The 20344-nt window shown below is 40.3% G+C and overlaps 1 protein-coding gene across 6 annotated transcripts in view; it reads right to left on the bottom strand.

Moving 5' to 3' along the window:
• Nucleotides 1-20344, bottom strand: part of STAG1 (STAG1 cohesin complex component) — a 152196-nt gene that overhangs the window by 61081 nt on the left and 70771 nt on the right. For 5 of the 6 annotated variants that reach the window (XM_071751944.1, XM_071751942.1, XM_071751943.1 and 2 more), the window contains 3 exons: nucleotides 8329-8405; nucleotides 4468-4672; nucleotides 1607-1758 (listed from right to left, as the gene is read on the bottom strand). In XM_071751944.1, the coding sequence (XP_071608045.1) occupies nucleotides 1607-1758; nucleotides 4468-4672; nucleotides 8329-8405 (434 nt within the window). Of the gene's footprint in view, nucleotides 1-1606; nucleotides 1759-4467; nucleotides 4673-7629; nucleotides 7715-8328; nucleotides 8406-20344 lie in introns of those variants that run through there. The other variant, XM_071751946.1, reaches the window with a different exon arrangement.

Raw genomic sequence — 20344 nt, 5'->3', positions numbered from 1 at the left:
CTAACTTCATGCAGACAGACATGCGCCTGTGGCTGTGCCTGGGAGGGTTTATTATGCTGGCACTACATCCAAAGAATGAGCTAAGAAAGTGCCAGCACAGAAACTCAGCATATTTAAACATGAGAAATATACAGAACTCCAGCAGGAACTTACTTGTGCACAGAACCACTGAGCCATGTGAATGACCCTCACTCATCTCCTCTATACAGGGCCCTCCTGCTGCTCTGACCACCACGTACCTGAGGAGAACCTCAACCATCACCATTCCCCTCCAGCTGACTGCTACTCAACATTTTGATTAAACTTAGAGAGTAGTGATAGGAGAGAGACTGGAAATATAAAGTTGAGGTGTCATTGCTTCTGAGCCTCCCCAGAGCATCTCCACAAGACGCTGAGAGGAAGAGTGGAAGGAAGGAGTACAGAGAAGGTCCAAAGACACAGAGCTGGAGGTATCAGTGTCGTTAGGGACTTTGTCCTTCTGTGAAAATTCAAAGAAGCAACCAACAAATCTGGAAGAGAAACCGTGCTCCAGCTATTTTGACAAAGCAATTCAGCTTTTTAAAATGCTTCCAGGCTCACATTTCAATTAATATTTAATTTAAAATACCTTCCTTGCAGTTTGGGCAGATAAGCCTCTTATGGCTTTGGTACTTTAATGCATGATTTAAGAATTAAAGAAACCAAATAAAATGTTGTTAAGAATCATAAGGATAAAATAAAAATACAGAACTGTAATTATCCCCAAAGACTACGAAGTCAAGCAATTTTGAGTCAAAGTTATACCTAAAAGAATCCAAGGTGCTTACAGATAAAGCACCCGAAGACCCTGAATTTGCCACAGAGTAACACAGTGGTGACAAAAATATATTCAAAACAAATATATCCAAAATAATAAATTTCAATCTAAGCCACAAAGACTTCAGTTCTTTAATCATGATTCTCATATGGCATCTTTACAGATTTTGGATGTTTGGATGTAAATGTATTTATTTCCCATTGTTTAATCTTTAAATTCCTTGTAAGTATAACTCTAAACCTGAATTTCCTGGGATGTACTACTTTATCTAGGGATGATTACAGCAATGTTCTAATGACTTTGCTCACCTAATGCTAGACTGGTACTTACTACAAGCAACTTTAATATCTCCTTAGCTTCTTCTCCCTAAGACCAGGTGCTACAGCCCCCACACTCCAGTGTTTCTTCAAAGCAGCTACAAAAAGAAGTCCTAATGAGACACTATGAATGAACCACAGAGATCAAAGGGAGACATGGGCAGTGCCATTAGAGACTACATGTGAACCTCCTTTCAAAAGTATTTTGCATAACCAAAACTGTTACTACTAACAGTCTGAGACTATTTTTCTTCCTGCCTGGTCAGGTACACAAGTGTGAGAACAGAAATTATCCTTTGTGTGCAGAACAGCAAACTCAACTGAATGGCTTAATATAAGATTTTAAAATGTAGCCCAGATAACATGTTGAGATCACATAGAGCTCATGTCCTGTTTCTCACTATGGGACGCAAGTTACAAACCACCCTGGACTTTCTGTTGGAGGGAATGCATACAAACCAGGAAAAAAAAAAAAAATCATCTTTTCACTTGCCTCTTTTCTTTTCTGAAGTAGCAGCTCCAATCTTTCATTAGCTCTTTTGCCAATCATTTTGTTTCTCTCAGCTTCGTACTGCCTCTGTGTATTATCCTGATGAATGCTCAGGTTTAAGGCAACATTCACAAGAGCAGTCATAAGCTTCATAGCTGCAAAGGCAGAAGACAGAATGTAACTCTTCACCCGTAGTCAGGATTAAAGGATGTTGCCTCAGCAGATCCATACTCACAGAAAACAACCATCTCAGCCCTGACACAAAGGCCCCTGGAAAAACCCTTCCCACCCAAGCCATACTCAGGTCACTTGGCTGATGCAGAGATCAGAGTATACATATAGCTCCAGGCCATGGTCTCTGACATCATCTGCAGAAATTCACCCAAATTCTGAGTGCACAAGGTCACTGGAGTCTGCAGGACCATGGTACACCATGGTGCCAGTTACTGTGGAGTTACAGACATCTCTCTCCTAAGAATCATGTAGTGTCACTGTAGATGCCTCCATACTACGAGTAACTTCACCAGCAGCTGTTGAGGATTACTCCACTCCCAAGGGAACATAGCACTGTTTCTCTAAAAGCAATCTGATGATTGCTCTGTAGAGTTGTACAAAAACACAACTAGAACTTTGTGTACACCTTTTAAATGCATTTTCACACATGCTGGATGCAGTATTTTTCATGTCTGCCTCCATTTCTGCCATTATTTATGTTTACAAAAGCATTACTATGTTCTGTGTGGTTACATGGCACACCACATTTTACACTACTGAAAAACAGCAAACTAAGGTTACAAACTATCACTGGTAAAATATGCAGGACTGTCTTCAAGGCAGAAGAGCAGCCTAAATGGGGAACTGAAACTATTGTTACCGTAACTTCTCTTGCTGTAACACAAAGCCGGTAACACTAGAATTACCCACATGTACTTCTTGCCTTTAGTTTTTTGCTATAGTGAATTATTCCTCGTCCAAGTTGGCTAGAAAAGAGGAAAACTGGAAAAAGAGACCTGAAAAACACTCCTTCAAGATTACATGAAATTCTAAAAGTAGATTTTCAAAAATCTTATCAAGACTGAGCTCCATGGCTTCATGCTGGCCTCTGCAAGAGAGAAGGGTGAAGGGTGCAAAATCTAGCTTAAAGGAAATTTGCAGAACCACAACAAAGCTCTCAAGCTTGTTAAAAAAACCAAATGGACTGTACTGTCTCTGAGAATGCTGGAGATCTCTGGCAGCTCCTGATCCTACTGTAGGGGCTAACTGCCTGTACATCTAATGCAAGGAGCAAGCAGTGGCTAAAATAATCCAAGATAGTTGTGATGAACCTAGGGTTTAGCATTTGCTTATCCTGGCTCAAAGTTTCTAGCTACACAATCTGTTCCAAGATTGGCAACTATTTATTCCACACAGCACAGGCCATGTGTAACATCTCTAAGGTCTGGTGCTGTTCCCTGTCTTTTCAGCCAAGCCTCTCCTACCTTCCAAACATCTGTCCATACGTGGATGCCCCAGGCAATGACAGAGCCCAGAGTGCACACCTCACACCATCATCTCTCTCCTGTGAAACAACCAGCCCCAAGCTAAGCAAACAGCAAAGCCAAATCACCTGGAGTTGAAGACAGGATCAGCTGGAAAGGATTCCATTTCCATCTCAGCCCAGGCAGAGATTTCCAGCAGGCTCAAGCAGTGCTCACCTTTGACCACTGAATAGTATATAAAGGCCAACTCTACAGCTGGAAACTCATGCTTACATAATTCATGTTTTTACCATCCTGATACTGAGTGAGGAATGCAAGGGAATAAGTTTCCAAAAGGGTTCAGTCACAGTGACCTGAAGGGTTTGGTTTCAATGTTAAAAATCAAACTGCAGTCAAATCTGGAGTTGGTTTTTCAATGTCATTGGAAATCTGCCTCTTACTGAGATTCAGAGCAAGACATGAAATTTTAAACAAATTCTGATTTATTTTGTTGGACACTGGGTATACACTTGAAATCTGAACAAATTTGTAAGATGCTGATTGTGGAAAAATGAAATGAATCAGTAATAACCTGAATATTTCTGCTGACAATATTTATGTCAAGTGTCTCCTGTAAAAGGCTTCAGATATTTGACATGACCTGTGTGGACAGGCTAGGGAGAAGAATCTTTCTCTAGGCTGTATTTCATCATGAGATTAGCAGAAAGACAGCACATCACAAAACCAGCTTTGAACACCTACATCCGAGGTAGTTTTGCTTTGTCAGTGGAGAAAAACAGAACTTCTAGAGAGCAATTACTCCATCCTATGGGATATGTGACATTGACATGCATGTCTCATGACATATACCCTGGAAAAGCCTGGTGCCATCTAACAAGATACCCACTGCTTCCCTCAGATGCAGGCAGGTGTCTTGAAAGGTGCACTTGTGGCTGGAGGTAGAAGACAGTGAGACCAATAAGTCTGGCCCAGTGCCCCCACACTTAGCACTTCTCAAGAGTGAAGGCACAGATGTTATTGTTCAGGGGCCTGAAATTCTTTGATAATACAATTTCCTTGACCCTTGTACTCCCAAACACACATCTATGAAAGCATTCTATAGAACCAATGAACTAACAATGAAACAGAAGACATAAGATTCACTGAAGGCCCCAGGGCGTGACAAGGATCTGAGATGAAATGCATCAGCATAATCCTTTGCAAACAGAAGTGTATTTGAAGTGCAGTCCTACCACATACGGTACTTGGATTCCACCAGGCTTTTCAGAATTCTCTGTGCTCCTCAAATTCCCCTTCAATCAAAATTAGACGTAATTCTCCAAGAGGCTAAATAGTAGCAAGTCCTTTGAAAAAACAAGAAACTCTTCTCTGGGTTGGCTTACTTACCAGCTAACGTACTGGTGTGCCTGAACGCCCGGACCTGGGAATCTGACAAACCAGTCAGAAGAGAGATGACTGTGTCCATCATGTACTCATCATAAATGATGCTGTACTGACACTGCCGAATGAGCACCCCGATGAACTCGCAGAAGTTGGATCGAAACTTCTTCCACTGTGGCCCAGGCATGGTAAGTGGATAATCACCACTGTCCTGAAGAACAAGCAAATGAAAATATTAAGTGTTAAAAGCCTCAACATTTAATTTATTTTGATGTTGCTGTAGCCATCGTGGTCTAAGCTTTTACGTTAGACACTTTCCTTCAAGCCAACGGAGAATAATAAATAATATGGTATAAACAAAAACAAAAAAGCTTTAATAAACAAAAAATCCTATTAGCATGAAACAACTTTTTCAAATACTTCATAATAACTGTTCTAAATTTGCAGTGTTAGCTCTCTATAGTCTAAAACATGCATCAAGATTCAATTCTTTTTCTTGTGTCCTGGGTTAGGAAGTGGGGGATAAGGATGAGAAAGAAATATTTACAAGTATTTCAGCCAAAACTTAAAGAAAGGCTTGTGTGATTGAAGGCTGGTGTCATTCTCCATCCCAACTTCAACTCCATGGCAATGTTCTAATCACACAGGGGCACAAACTCTTCTTTACTCAAATTTACAATTCAGATCTTACCAGAAAGTCAGTACCATCCTTTTTTTAATATTACAAATTTATCCTTTTTCTAGTGGTAAAACCTGCTTTCTGATAGAAGTAATGGAAAACTTACTACAGATCCATTTTCCACATAGTTTCATACACCTCATCTTCCAAAGATCACTGCAAGCCTGGAGCAGGCACAGAAATGTTCAGTTCATTGAACACCTCTTCAAGTCTGCTCTCACTGGCATCCAGCAGTATTGCATTTCTGTGAGACTGCCCTCCCCCTTCCATCATTAGAAAATGGTTTTCTCTCCTTCAGTGAAAATGATTAATCTGCCTGGTTCCAGGTTATCCAAAACATCAAGGCAATAATGCTCCATCCTAAATCTTTCCCCCGGATGGGAAGTATCAAAGTTACATCCTTTGTACACATTTATTCTGTGTTTTTGTGCAGAACAAGAACTTCTACTCTCTTGAGACTTGTCTTACCACCCTGTCTGAACCATGTAAAGCCAGTAACACCAGCATGGAGAACTTGCAATCAAAGAACCTCTTACCTCAACTTCATCAATGACATTGCCCTGCAGCAAAAGCCCCCTATCCAATTTAACAATCCCATTTTCAATCACACTAAAATAACAATTAAAATTGCAAAGGCAAGTGCTTCAATGGTAGAAAAGGACAAAAATCCTAAGGCAGTCAATAACCCTCCTGTCTTATTTGTGGGAACGCTGTGACCTCAGTGAGCAACAGTTTTCCTTCTAACCCTGAATGACCAATTGGAGAGAAACAGGAGCTTTGGTTTGAACAACAATTGAGGCATCTGGAAAGACATCTCCCAGCGTGTAGCTCTGAGTCCTCTCTGCTTCTGTGAATTAGATCAAAGTGCTTCATAATGGAAACACAGGTAACTACAGCCTAAAACCTGCAGCTATCATGAGCTGTGCTGCACGGGTTTTTAAAGCTCTTGGCTCTGAATTTCTGCAAGACACATTGTCTTGCCACGTCAGTACAAGTCCTGCATTAGTCTCGTATTTATTATCATTTAGGATTGAAGTTAAAATACTAAAGCTTTATCCTTGGTGTTTTCCTGACATTAACTCCAGATGAACACCCCAGACTCCTTTTCTTCTCCCTGCTTACACCCTACTTTCAGAAATAACCTACAGTCCCTGCCTGCACAGTACCTGTGGGAACCCAACAGTCCATGCTTTCCAGAAGCACGTACACGTAGTTTTTGGAACAGATCCTCAGAATCTCAATAGCTATCTGTGAATACTCATTTATACCATGTATTTCTGACCTACAATTACATATTAGACAAACAGATATGTGAAGACTGTACTGAGAGCATCTCATCTGGCTGAAATAGGAAGAAGTTTCCTTTTATTAGATCTTATAGATTTTAGCCAGTCTTTCTTGAATACCAATTAAAACATAGTATGTGGCACTGAGATGTGATACTCGATGTCCCAATGGTTACACAATTCAAACCAAACCCTGTTTTCATTCACCTGCTTGAAACTGAACCTGTGGCAGCAATTAAAATATTTCCAGCACTAAGGTGTTGCATGAGTGCTCCTCCACGCAACCAATGCTTTGATCCCTACCATAAATGCAGAAATTAGGACCAGCAGCCATCTGATTACTGCAGCCCTGACAGAACAACTCAGTGATCTTGAAAAACTAAAGAAAGAAGCAAAGCTGAATATTTCTCAGTGGGGATGAAGATACTTTGGGGGCAGCACAGTGCGCTAAGGAACAGATAATGCAAGATTTTATCCCAGTTAACACTACTTTTAATTTTTATTCCCCTATTAGCTCCAGCTGGTAGGTTGGCCTAATAATTTTGACCAGAACCTCACTAATTCTCTGCTTCTCCTTCATGCCCACAGCATCAGATCCTCACCTTCTCATGGGCTCCCATTGGATTTAGGGCCATGTGAGGAAAAGATGGGAAGAGAAATGTTGAGGTAGCAACAGCCCTAGGCATCTGCTTTGTCTCAGGGTGACATGAAGGCGATGGCCACTGGGAGTGTCCTGGGGTACTGGAAGGGGTACTACTGGTGAAATGCCAGCAATGATATTTGGAAGGAAGAACTGAGGGGTACTACTCTGGCTGAGAAGGAATAGGAAAAGAGGGTTTTTTTCTCCCTTGAGAAAAAGCTGTCAGTTTTTGAAAAAGGTTTTTTGATAAAAGCTTTTCTCATCAGCTGTGGGACAATTCTCCCTGGGGCAAAATCAATGTTCTTTGGCTTCTGGACAGTGCCTGAGCCATCTGATTTTGTACAACAGAAATAGTACAAATACAAAATCCAGCTCTGTTTTCAAATTACACTAGAAAAATTCACCACATATTACTAACTTTGGTTGGGTGCTGCTTTAAAAAGCAAAACTATTTCAGCCAGAACATAGCACAAATTGATACAAACCTTTCATTTGTCATTGTACAACTAAATTTTATTCACTATACCCTATGCCACCCCTACATAAAGGCCCTGAGTGACTACCTGAGCACAGCAAAAGGAGCATCTACACGGCTGTGAAGTTTATACTTAAAAATTTTGTTGTTCAAGGCCATGAAGAAGATGGAAATCCTGCAAAATAAAATATTGAAAAAGAGCAGTGTTCACATTCACAGTTCTCCTGCTTTACTTTTCGTATCACAGGTTTGGTATTTCATTTAGAATTGGTCTGAAGTAGACACTGCTATCCTACATAAAATTTGTGTATCATTATTTGCTTTCCTCACTACACAAAATGAACACTCAGAATATTTAAGGTTTCTTACACATGAAAAATCAAATTAAGAGTTTGATAAATCTCAAAGCTAAAAAGCATTCAACATTAGGAACATTTTTAACTTTAATGGAAGATACCCAATCTGAATTTTAAAATTGTAATACACTTGCTTCAAGCAAAATACTTAAATCTATGGAAAGATATCTTTGCGTATCACTATTCTTAAATTTTAAAGTCAGTTTTACACAATGCTGACTTTGCAAGATGAGCGACTATAACTTCCTTTTCAAATAATTTTATTAGTTTGGGTTTGTTTTTTTTTTTTCTCTTTCCTAAAGCTCATGCTGGCTTGTTATTCTTCATCCAATAGTTTAAATTGTTACTTTGCTTCTCAGTGCAATTTCTCACAGTGAGAGACTGTTTACCCACTACATCATCATGTTCAGAGATCTATTTGTATACTATACCTCATCAAATTCTTCTGTCATTTTCCTTATAATTTCTGCATTTTGCATGTTCCGGAACATTTCAATTCTGACAGTACCTGTAATGTAATGAAGGAAGAGAATAAATTAAAATAACCCATTTTTTTTTTTAATGTCAACATATCAATGTTTTTCTGCTGCTTAACTTGCAGCTCAATAATACAGATGTAAGAGTACATAATGCAATAACAGCAACACAATGAACAAGACTGTCTCTTGAAGGAGTTTAAAAAAAAAAACTATCCTGTAAAGTGCTATCAGACCAGAAGTGAGTAAAATTCTCCATCTTTTCACTCTTTACAACTGAGCAAGTGTGGTCCAGATGTGATTGCAAGCTAGGCCTGCAGTTGCCAAGTGTTTTTAATTTTGTGTGTAAAATGACATGATTATCCTTCAGTTCCACAACCACTACAAGGAATGCTCCACTTTTTATGCTGAGTCCCCTGCATTACAGATGTACCATGAGCTCTATGAGGAGACACAGAAGTGGTTTTCAACCTGAACATTCCTGTGACTTGATCCTAACATCAGTCAGTATACTTGAATAAAATATTTTTCTACATTGCTTACTCTGCAAATAGACATGATCCAAATATCCAAGCATGCAACCTCAAGCTAAAAGAACGTTTTTTTGCTAATGCACAATTTTCTTTATTCCAATTCCCTAACTGCTTTTGTTCATGGAAAATGCAGAAAAATGAAGCAAAGTGCAAAGTTCCAAGATCCATCTGAATATCATTAACATCACGAGGTGTAACTTTCCCTGCTTTTGCAAGAAGTTCAATTGGATTAATGATCCAATGCAGGCCGCCAAAAATTCAAACCACAACAGACACAGCTTAACAGCTCAATGACTGGTGCTGTACAAAGGAGAAAGATAATTAAAGTATGCTAAATATTAGGGAAAAGTTATAATTTCAATTTTTTATTCCGTGAAAAGCATGCGAGCACAGTGACAGCACATCAACCCTCTGTATCTTAGCAGGGGTACTGTTTGACAACACAACTCAAACATTGATTTCTTCAGCTGGTTTTGCTTCTTCATGAAATAATATCTACTTGCTATCTGCTTCATGCAGGTAACACTGAACTTCGGTTCTAGCAATGGCAATTTGTCTGTGGCAATTTCCAGAATAAACAATTAGAAATGCAACATATTAATACAAAACAAGGAACCCTTCTATTGCTTTATTCCCCAGTTATTCCCAGACAAACTGTACATTGCCCACCCTCTGTCACCAGTAAAGGAGTATTCAAATGGTAGAATCTGCCTGAAAGACACAGCCCTAATTCATTTCTAGAACAGCTCTAGATGGTGAACTCTTACTGAATGAATCAGCAGGAATCCCAATGGGGAAAAAAACCCCAAACCAGTACAGTCTCATGCAATTAAACCCTGTCAGAGAATCACAGGCAACTGTTGAAAAGAATCTTAGTGGTCCAGCTAAGTGTACCCTCCCACAATGAAAGCAAAACAAATTATTTGTCACTTTCCAAAGTATGCCTGGATGCCTTCTCTGCAAGCTCCCTGCAAATTTAACTCCTTCCCATTCACTTGATACAGGACACATAAGTTTATTGCTGCAGTCCAATTCTTTAATTGACCTGCTGCTTATTCTTTTGCATACCAGAATATAATTTTGTTACCCTAAATTTTATTTTACTTACTTTATGCATTGCTCTGATTTTGTCTAACATGCTCCTGCAATTTTGAGTATTTACCTTTCATTCTTTGATTTTTCAGATTCCATTTTGATTTTTGGACCACTGCAGAGCACATGATGCAAACAAGTTGTTCTCTTCCTCTCAATTCCTATTTCAACTCTGCTTTAGGTTATTTTGCACTTTTGTCTTAAACAGAATCTTTTGGAACAGAAAGCTCATAATTTTATTTCCTTGGCTGTGTTTCCCATGCAGATTTGTGCATTTGTTTTTTTCAGTATAGTTTCTCCCCTCTTTTGAAGACCATTATCATTGCTTTGCATTTCACTTGGCTCTCACAGGTCTAAGAACATTCTTATTGCTATGATTGAGCTCATTTAATTAGAGAAGGAGTGTTTTCTGTTTGTATTCATCTTCTGTATGAAAAGCTGTCACCACTACACCACTACACTGTAACAGTTCACTGGGACACACTGCTAGTTTAAAACCCTTCATCTCACAACCTATGATGTATCCTGTAACTCAGCATACTTACTAAAAACCAACAACAGAGTTTTTACATCTGGCCTTCTTGGATTGATGGTTCATACTAGATGTCTAAAGCAGAAAGTCCCAGCTTCTCTCCCCTTCTATCATGGCCCACAACGTTTTCAAGAAACCTGTTCTAGATTTCAGGACAAATATGAAGGTAAATGTTACACCAGACAAGGATTTAGTAGCAAACTCCTTTTCCTGAATTTTCAGATCTTGATTTTGCTAAAAATCCTTCCAAGCAATTTTTTTTAATTAGATACAAAAAAGCCATGACAGAGAACTGATGACCCACTGCGAGATTTAAACGCTACGAGAAACGTAGAGCAGCAACGAAAATGACAATAAAGTGATGTTCCTTGTCATTGTGAGCAGACACTGGAGGGCAGAGGCATGCTCCTCTCTCACAACATGAGGTTAAAGCTGAGAAAATCTGCAATGAAAATGAGGTTCTGCGATGAAGGAAACTTGGTGTTTCCAGCCCTTTCATCATTCCTATGTCCGACGGTGCTATTTGGTCCCAATGCCTGACTGCCACCTACAGTTCCCACTCTGTGCTTGTGACACATCCCATGATGGCAGGGACACATCACACACAGAGTCACCACTGAGACAGGAAGAGCCCCATTCTGAGGAACCCCACCTCATGCAGTTTGGGTTTCACCTCCTCCATCATACAAGGCCCAGGAATCTCTTAGTGTTCTGGTTTAGACAAACACAAGTAAGAAAACACTGCTTGGTGTCACTTAAAAATTAACTGTTCCTACTGACCTTTCACAACCAAATTCAGGCTAAAAGATGATGATGTCTGGCCCAGCATGGAGGTCTCTCAAAATTTACTGGAAGGGAAACTGACTTAAAGCAGTAATGTTAATAGTGCCAACAGCTATGCGGAGTAACAACGAAGGTTGTCAAAAACATCAGTAAAGCTGGGAGGACTTCATTGGTTTGATTGTCATGGGGCTGATTGCACAAACAGTGTAATTTTAGCATTAAGACCTTGTTGGTTTTGATACCCAAATTCAAGGATAATTGCTTCATTTTTAGAGCAAGAAATTCTATTACACTGAGAAATTCGAAGTCCTGAATGAGATTAATAAGTTGATAACTTGCCACATATAACCAGTGGTTTGCATGGCTGCTGTTCATCTCTTTTTAAAACAAATTGTTATTAGACTCAGAAAATAACAGTAAAGGTAACAACTCCTTCCTTACAGGTATGGGAAGAAACTTAGAAAAAGGACAATGATCTGTGTCACTGACAATCAACAGTTCTCAAAATAGCAAACTAAAGTGATTTCCCCTTGTTGCAAAATAAAAAAGTAAACATCCCTGTCTGCTACAAAGAAACCAAATCCTAGAAGCTCCAATTATACATGAGAAGTTGCTTAAACCATCATGAGTGTCAGAAGAATACAAAACAGGGAAAATAAAAGGGTTATTATAACATTGGATCTGACTGCTGTGCCAGACTGGGACGTACGACAGAACTGGGGGACTGTTCAAGGCTTGATGTTATTTTTGTGAAGCAATGCTTCACAACCCCCTCGGAACTCTGTAAGGCACCAGTAACCAGCTACAAGTAATAAACTATGCAACACATGCACATTTTCATCTCCTTCTTCTTAAGTCTTTATTGCTGCATAGCAGAATAAGAAAATTTTCAGATTAAAAGACAGGAAGGCAAAGATAGGAAACATGGTCATTTTTTAGAATAGGCTGAACCTCTCAAGAGATCTTTCTAATCACCAAAGTTGATAGGAATAAGCTAACCAGCAGATACAAATGTTCTGACAGAAAGGATGATAACAGAGCAGACAGTTTGCTGGTGACAGATTTATCTAGAATAGCCAGAACAAAAGCTGACAGTCAACACTGCCAAAGGACTTCAAAGTAATGGAACTGATAAAATGGCAAACAATGGTCTTCAGGTAAAAAACACGCTCATTCCACAAACTACTAGTGAAAAAAGAATAAGGCCTATATTGCTAAGTGCATTAAAAAATAACACACTTCTGGTATACAGGTCTTAAAATGCTGAAAAAGGAAACTTCCCTACTCTGAGTTGAGGGCAGATAATACTGTTCTGACACAGCTCTCCAGCACTTGCATTTGGAAACTGTAAACTGCTTCTCACCTTAACACACTGACTCAGTATCAGAAGCCCACTAATTAATTCTCAAACCCACTGAAGTTGCAATATAGTATTTGTAGTGAATGACTTTGTGAAACAGATCTTCTCACGCTCTGATGGCTTGAAGGCACTCACCTTCTTGCCAGGTAACAACAGCAAATGACAAACATGAGTGAAAAGCTCAGGAGCTTCCCTACCCCAAAGGCAGTGCTTTGTTCCCAGTAATGTCTTAATGCTTTTGCACTTGGAAATACTCACAACTGCAGCCCTCAGCCCCTGCCCTGCTCTGCCTCCATTCACTCCTGCTGAAGGGGCAGCCTCTGGAGGACAAGGACACCGAGGCTTGACAAGAGAGGGGCAGCACTGCCCCCAGTGTATTCTTTGGTTTCCCCTTCTCTGAAACTTCCCACCTGTTTACTTAGAGCTGGTGCCGAGGTTCACTTCTGTGAGCACTACTCATTGCTGCGATTTCCTGCATGTGTGCTGGAAGGAAACAGTTTAAGAAAAACATTCCCTGTGGAGCTGGTGAAACAAAAACTAGCATACAGATTTGTGTACCTGGTATCAGCACGTGTTAGGAAGAGTGCAAGCACAAGTCATCATTACACCAATCTGACATTCCTCTAAGAGTCCGATAAACTTAAACTCTTAAAGATGGTCCACAAAAGCACATTCACCAGTTTCCTGGCATCCACCTTTAAATCTCATAGATAAATTTATATACATACAGTACACAAACAACTGTACACTGATCATAACACAGAACCACAAAATTATTCAGGTTGGAAGGGACCTCTGAAGCTCCCCTAGCCCAGCCCTGCAGTGAGCAGGGACACCCTTCAATAGATGAGGCTGCTCAGAGCCTCCTCAAGCCTCACCTTGAATATGTCCAGGGATGAGGCCTCAACCACCTCCCTGGGCAACCTGGCCCATTGTTCCACTGCCTCATGGCAAAGAGGTTTCTCCTAATACCCAATCTAAAACTACTGTAATTTAAAACTATTGCCCCTCATTCTGCCACCCGAGGCCCTTGCACAGTCCCTCTCCAGCCTTCCTGCAAACCCCTTCAGGTACTGCAAGGTCATGGTCTCCCTGGAGACTTCTCCAGGCTGAACACAATCCTTCATGTGGGGAAAAAAACTAAACTCAAGAAAAAGGGGAAAAGATGGCAAAGAGGAGGGCTTAGGCTAGAGTCCTGCTTTGTCCTTATTGCAAAGAGGTAACTATTACACAGAATACACCACTTCAAAATTCTATTCCATTAACTTTTAAAAATCACTCCGCAATCCAAGCTTAGTTCTTAAGTTTAAGAAGAGTAGGAAATCAGTAACAGCTGGATTTTAAACATGTAACATGCTATCTGAAAAAAAACTCCCCAGAGGGAGCAGCACAGATACTGTATCTGCTGTGTCAAAAGTTTTTTATATCAATGACTCTGTCCTGCATTAACCCCTCAGCTCCCAGCCTAAGCTGTATGACCACCGACTGGAGACTGCAGAATGAAGCAAGAGAACACACACAGATCCCAGCAAGAGTCAACCAGACAAATCTAAGTGGGAATGTGGAAAAAGGAGCAGGAAACTGAGACAGCTCAACATAACTTGTTCCCTAGCAGTGGATGTCTAGGATTCACCAGGAGTATTTGAGAGTGAAACACAGGAAAAGATAATCTACTGTAACTTAAAAGTACTAGAAAAATCAAACTTAACATAAGTGATAAAGCAGCAAGTACTGAAAAGAGTGCTGAAAGACAAATAGTAATAAATAGCAGATGAAACACAAGAGGGAATGAAGAGCTTGAGTATATTAATTAACACAAAGATAGTGGACTCAGGGGGAACAAGTAATCAAATACCACTAAGAAAAAAGGAAAGAAGAAAAACAGAGAGCAAGGCAGATCTAATCTGGAAAATAGTTTAAAACCTTATTTACAACCTCCTCCTTCATTGTTTTAGATTCTTACTGATTTTATCATCAGAATTAGTAGAAATGGTTGTTTTGTTCAAATTAAAAATTACCCTGTAAATACATCAAGTATTATCATGCCACAAATACTGTTCCTTGTAGATAACCAAAGGCAAATATGGCCACAGAATAAAGCAGACACCTCACTCTTCTTGTTCTGCCTTACAGCTTGGTGGAAGAACTTTTAAGTGGGAAAATTTTAAGAGAACCTACAGCTAAGGTTTGATTTTATGAAGAACATTTAATTTCCTCAGTACTTTGTAACAAATAGCTGAGTTCTGGGTTTTTTCTCCCCTCCTTGCCCAGCTTCCAGCACTTGAGGCAATCCATCCCTTTCAGGTTTTTTCGGTGCTGCTTCTCCCCCCACTATCTGCTCAGAACACCAGGAAATCTTAATATCAGGATGGCATACACATTTTAAGTTCAGCCATAATGCTGAATTTTCTGTATATTACCCAGCTTTTTTGGCATAACTTCATTCTCACAACTGTAACTCCACCTCAGCATCAACTCTGCCCAGTAATTGCTTTATTGTTCTTCCCATGTGAAATTTTCCTTCAAGTCCACACTAAAAACACCCAAGGCTGTTACAATCTGATCACCTGCTTGATTAGAATATTCCAAAATCAAGTAACATTTTTAATTCATGGCCCTGTTCAGCAGTGTGTCCTGGTTCTGCCATGCTGCAGCACCTTAAAACAGCCCCCTGACACACCCTCCAGATGAAAGGAGTGCAATTTGGCAGCTGAAGCAAAGCTGAGCCATTGGGGATGTACCTGCTCACCTCCATCTCCTGCTTCCTGAGCTCCCCTGAAGATGTGCCCTCACACAACACAGACCCTTCTCATTTTCCTCAGTTCCTCCTTTTGCCTCATTCTACTCATACAATACCCCCTGCATTTAAAGGCACGAGTTTCTTTTTACAGCCTTCATTCCAGATGTTCCAGCTTCCCCTTCTGCTTGAATTTTCCCAGTTAATGTGATCTTCTGCATGTAATTAACTTTTTTCTAGGACATCTAGGATTTTTTTTGCTGTTATTACAAGCTGGTAAGAACTAATGCATGGAGGAGTGCCCATTTTCAGAATGCCTGACACTGTACACTGTTTCCCTGAGATCAGAGGCTCAAAATACCCAGGGATTACACGAATTTTTCAGACTAGAGCAATATGTCTTACTGGTTCTCATCAGAATGACCTTGCATGCTTTGCTCCAGACAGGCAGGCAGAGAGAAACACTGTGTGTGAGGAGTGGAGATGCTCCAGGACCACCTTGCTGCCTCCTCTTCCTTCAGAGCACCAGGGAACACTGGCCACCTAGATCAATTCTCTGTGTGTTTCCCTGAAAGCAAGCAAGGGGATATCCAGCTCTCCATTCATTCAGGCAAGGTCAGCTGAAGTCTAAGTTCAACTTGTCTCATCTCTTCAAAGCTCAAGTCTATAGTACTGCTCTTGATTTTGTAACCTACTATTAATGGGAGCAAAGCCAATGCCAGCAACCTCAACTATGAATCCTGTATGCTACCAGACATTCTAAAACCAGTGTGCTACACTAATACACATCATAGAAACATAAAGTGTCAGGCTGGAAGGGACCTCAAGGATCACCTGGTCCAACCCTTCTAATATTAGTGTTCATATGAGATGTCTCAGCACCCCCTTGAGCTGAGACTTCAAACTTTCCATGGTGGGGGAAGGCACCACTTCCCCTGGGAGTCCATTCCAATGACTGACTGTCCTCATGGGCGAAAATTTTCCTCTTGTGTTCAATCAGGATCTCCCCAGGAGCAACTTCTGCCCACTGCCCCCTGCCTTGTCCATGGGACTCCTAATAAATAGGGAGTCTCCAGCTTCTTTGTAGCCCCTCTAAGTATTGGAACATCACAACTATGTTATACTGGACTAAACTAATATTACTCAGGTGAATCAGATTACTTTGAATGGTAAAATTCTTCCCTCCTTCCCCAACCTCTGATTGTTTTGCCTCCCTACAATGTGCCAGCCACCCCTGTAATAGCTGAGTTAAGGCTCCTAAGCCACCACTCATGCACAACAGCATTGCCAAAACTAAATCCAGCTTTAATTTTAGATCCCAATTAAGGAAGTAAAAGAAAAAATTGTGGCATTATATACATCCCATGCAAAGCAACCTTGCAAAGTAGCCCTAGAAAGTAATCACTGTCCAAAGTATTAAGATGACCAGAGCAATAAAGTAACAGATGGAGTCAAAAAAAGCTTCTAGGCTACCCTGTCTTTCTCCACCAGCTCACATCCAACAGTTACTGCTTGTCCTCTGATGTGCCAGCTGCAGGGCACAGCCACTGCTCCTTATCAGCAAACTGCTCACATGAAGTCCTCACGGGCATGCAGGTATCTCAGACACTTGGGATAGAAGTTGGCTGTCACAGATGAGATAGCAGGGAGGAACCACAGGACCCAAGATTAGGTCATAAATATCCTATAAATGTAATTCATGCCTTTCCTGCCTGGAAGCAGCTACAAGCAGGTCAGGACACACAGCGTTTAAAAATCTTTAGAGCTCATGTGTACTCCCACACCACCTCTATAATGACAAAAAGTACCTATTTGAGAAAAGGATCAGTAACTCCAAATGTACACATCAGAAATCAAGCTCTAAGCCATGGATTTAGTTACAAAACATTAAAAAATGTATTCAACTGAGACATCACATTAGGGAGAATAAGTTGTATTCTGCATACATCTGTAAGACATTTCTGCATCAGCTAGAAACCACTTCTATCTCGCTGTTAGCTTGGGGTCTCCAGGATAAGAAAAAAAAGTCAGTAAAAATGACTAATATCAAATCCTTAGACCAAAAGCAAACTAATTTCTCCACCTTTTCTGCACAATCAAGAGTAAAGCTCTGTAAGTCAGGACTCAAAAGAGTTTGAATTTCTTACAATGCCTCCCCTTTGCTAAGCAGGACTTAAAATTCCAGCGTTGCTGAAACACCCACAAAAGTGGCACAAGGAACTGACTGGCATATTTTTCCTCTGTGTATTATTGGAAAGGATTCTGTTGCGGCGAGCCTTCTCACGGGGACATGGCTCTTCTTCAGGAGCTCTCTCTTGCTGTTCCTCTCCTCAAGCATCTTCATCTCTGCAACTGCTTCTTCAGACTGACTCTGCTTCTGGGAGCAAGCCTCTTATCTTGCCCTTCAGCCCCGCCCATTTCCGGCTGGGACAGGCCCTAATTAGTGGGCACACCTGGGCTTAAGCTCCCAGTTCATTATCGGCGACACCTGAGGACCTGTGGTTCTCTCTACAGGATTCCATCTTTTTGAAACAAGTTCACTAGTGTCTGCTAGAAAAGAGTCAAGAGTTAAGCAGCTGCTTGGAAAACTACAAATCAAAGTTCTGCCAATCTATAAACTTGATCTTCTCAAAATTCAGAGCAAAAAGCTACTTCATCACTGGTCACTTACCAACCAGCCAAATAATAGAGCCAAGTAAGAAAACAAACTTACAACTTTCCACTGAACCTGAGAATGACATGGTTTGCTCATAGTCTAGCAACAGTGCCAAACCAGGATAAAATTAGGATTTCTAGTCAGAAGTAACAGCTTAATTGATTTCCTTCTCTCTTGGGAGGCCAATATGTCAGTGTATGTGATTCTGTTCTTTGAACTGCAAAAAACAGTTAAGATTTTTATTCTGTTAGGCCATAGTTTTAGAACAACCACCTTGCTGCAGAAGTAAGTCATCTTCAAAGGCTTTAAAGAAAGAATTTTAATCATTTCCATTCTATTCCCCACTGATGCTTGCTTCACAAGAACTGAGGCTCTTCAGCTACCTCTAACTATATATAAACCTTAAGACAGGAAATTCTTGTTTTACAAGATGTGGTATTAAGAGTAGAAAGGTCACCTGGCAACTTCAGTGTCATCGTTTCTTCCCCTCCAGTTTGGGACTCCAAAACTGGCCACGGGGACAAGGGCAGAGGGGCTGATGTGCAGCTGCCATCAGGATGACCCAGCACCTGATGCCTTCTTCACTTACCAAGTCTGAAAAGAGTATTTTGAGGACTGTGGCTGAGCAACATCCTTGGAAGCGAAAGAGCTCCCTACAAATGCAGCGTTGGGAACTCAACAGGCAACAGGTATGCTCCAGTTGTCAGGATTCCCTGTTTCTTTTGGTTTGTAACTTCAGAAAGAACACAAAGAGTCATGATCAATCCAGCTCTAACTGGAAGGAATTACTCGAGTTGTTATGGGGATCTGTGGAAATACACCTGACCTCATCTAATTGGTTCCGTTTTATTTCTCTTTATTCCATTTTTTATTCCATATTCTCTTTATTCCATTTTTTTCCATCTAGAAGGAAAAAAAAACCTATCTGCCTAAAAGGCAGCCAGGGGGAACAGAGAAGTAACAGCAATCTTTTGTTAGCCTCAAAAGATGTTCTCTTTGTGAAATGCATAAATGCCATGCACTCATGTCACCACAAACTGAAATTCCACGGCAACCACCAAATCCACAGCACTATTCACAGCTCAACTGTTTGGGAATAAAGGAAATTATTTCCATTAAACATATGTATAATCTCCTGCTACGGTTCTCAGTCTAATAAAAATAATGCTACCTATCACCACTGCTACATCCCTCTGAAATGTCCTCATGGCACAATCATAGAATTCAAGTCACTTTCATGCTATTCTATCTCCCTATATAAACCATGGGATGTACTTGCTAATCAGTTTTGCTCTCCTGAAATGAAAATTTAGTCCCTTTTTTAATAGACAGCCATATAACAATTTTCTCAACAGCTTGTGTGCAGAATTGCTTTGCCACATTCCTCGATTCTTGTACTTAAATGCCAGTGCATTGCAACAATTTGGCTTTCTTACAGAGAGAAGATGTTATCTCCCATCTTCTAGGTATCTTAATTCACTGATTTCTTTCTTAATCCTCCTTCCTGAAGTACGACTCCCACCTCTGCCACCAGAGGCAAATTAAACCCCAGTACAACTCCAGCCTCTTTAATGAAGGTTCCATACTCTGAAATAAAACTGCAAGCTGACTGAGCTGCAGCATGTACATTGCAAAAATATTCACAGCCTCCCTTAAAGACCCTTGGCAGAGAACCTGCTGCATTGCAAATGAAACTGAGCAAAGTCTCAATGGTTCAAGTATGTTCCTCCATTTCTCACACACCATTTGAGGCACCAAATTTGAGGGTGAGAAATGGCACAAAGTAAATTGTCTGGTCTTTCTGAGACTGCCAGTATTCAGTAACTGCTTCTTATACACACTGATAATCCAAGCAGATTCTTCATTTTCAAAGCAGGTAGTTTATTTCCAACAGTGCTATTTATTTTTACTACATTTCAAGAATAATTACTTAACTGTGTCAACTGTTCTTTGTCATTTCTTAGGAAATTATCACCACTACCTCTCATCACAGACCAACCTGCATTACTTCATGCTTCCATTCATGGAGTTGAATCTTGGAGCTGAATAATCTGGATCAATGAGTTTGTGCTGGGAAAAAACATGGTTTATAAAAAATGTATTCCTGTCCTACTACATTAGATTTGAAGTAAGGCTCTAGTGGTTTAATCCTTGAGAATTTGAGATCTGATAGTTTCTAGTGCCTAAAAATAACAAGGAACGGCATCACTGGCTATATCTATGTAATTAAATATATCAACAATAAGTTTTAATTCTCCATAGTTGCTAAAAGTACTTG

The sequence above is a fragment of the Heliangelus exortis genome, chromosome 9, assembly GCF_036169615.1.
Source record: "Heliangelus exortis chromosome 9, bHelExo1.hap1, whole genome shotgun sequence".
Classification (NCBI taxonomy): Eukaryota; Metazoa; Chordata; class Aves; order Apodiformes; family Trochilidae; genus Heliangelus; species Heliangelus exortis.
This window is presented reverse-complemented; position numbering and strand designations above follow the sequence as displayed.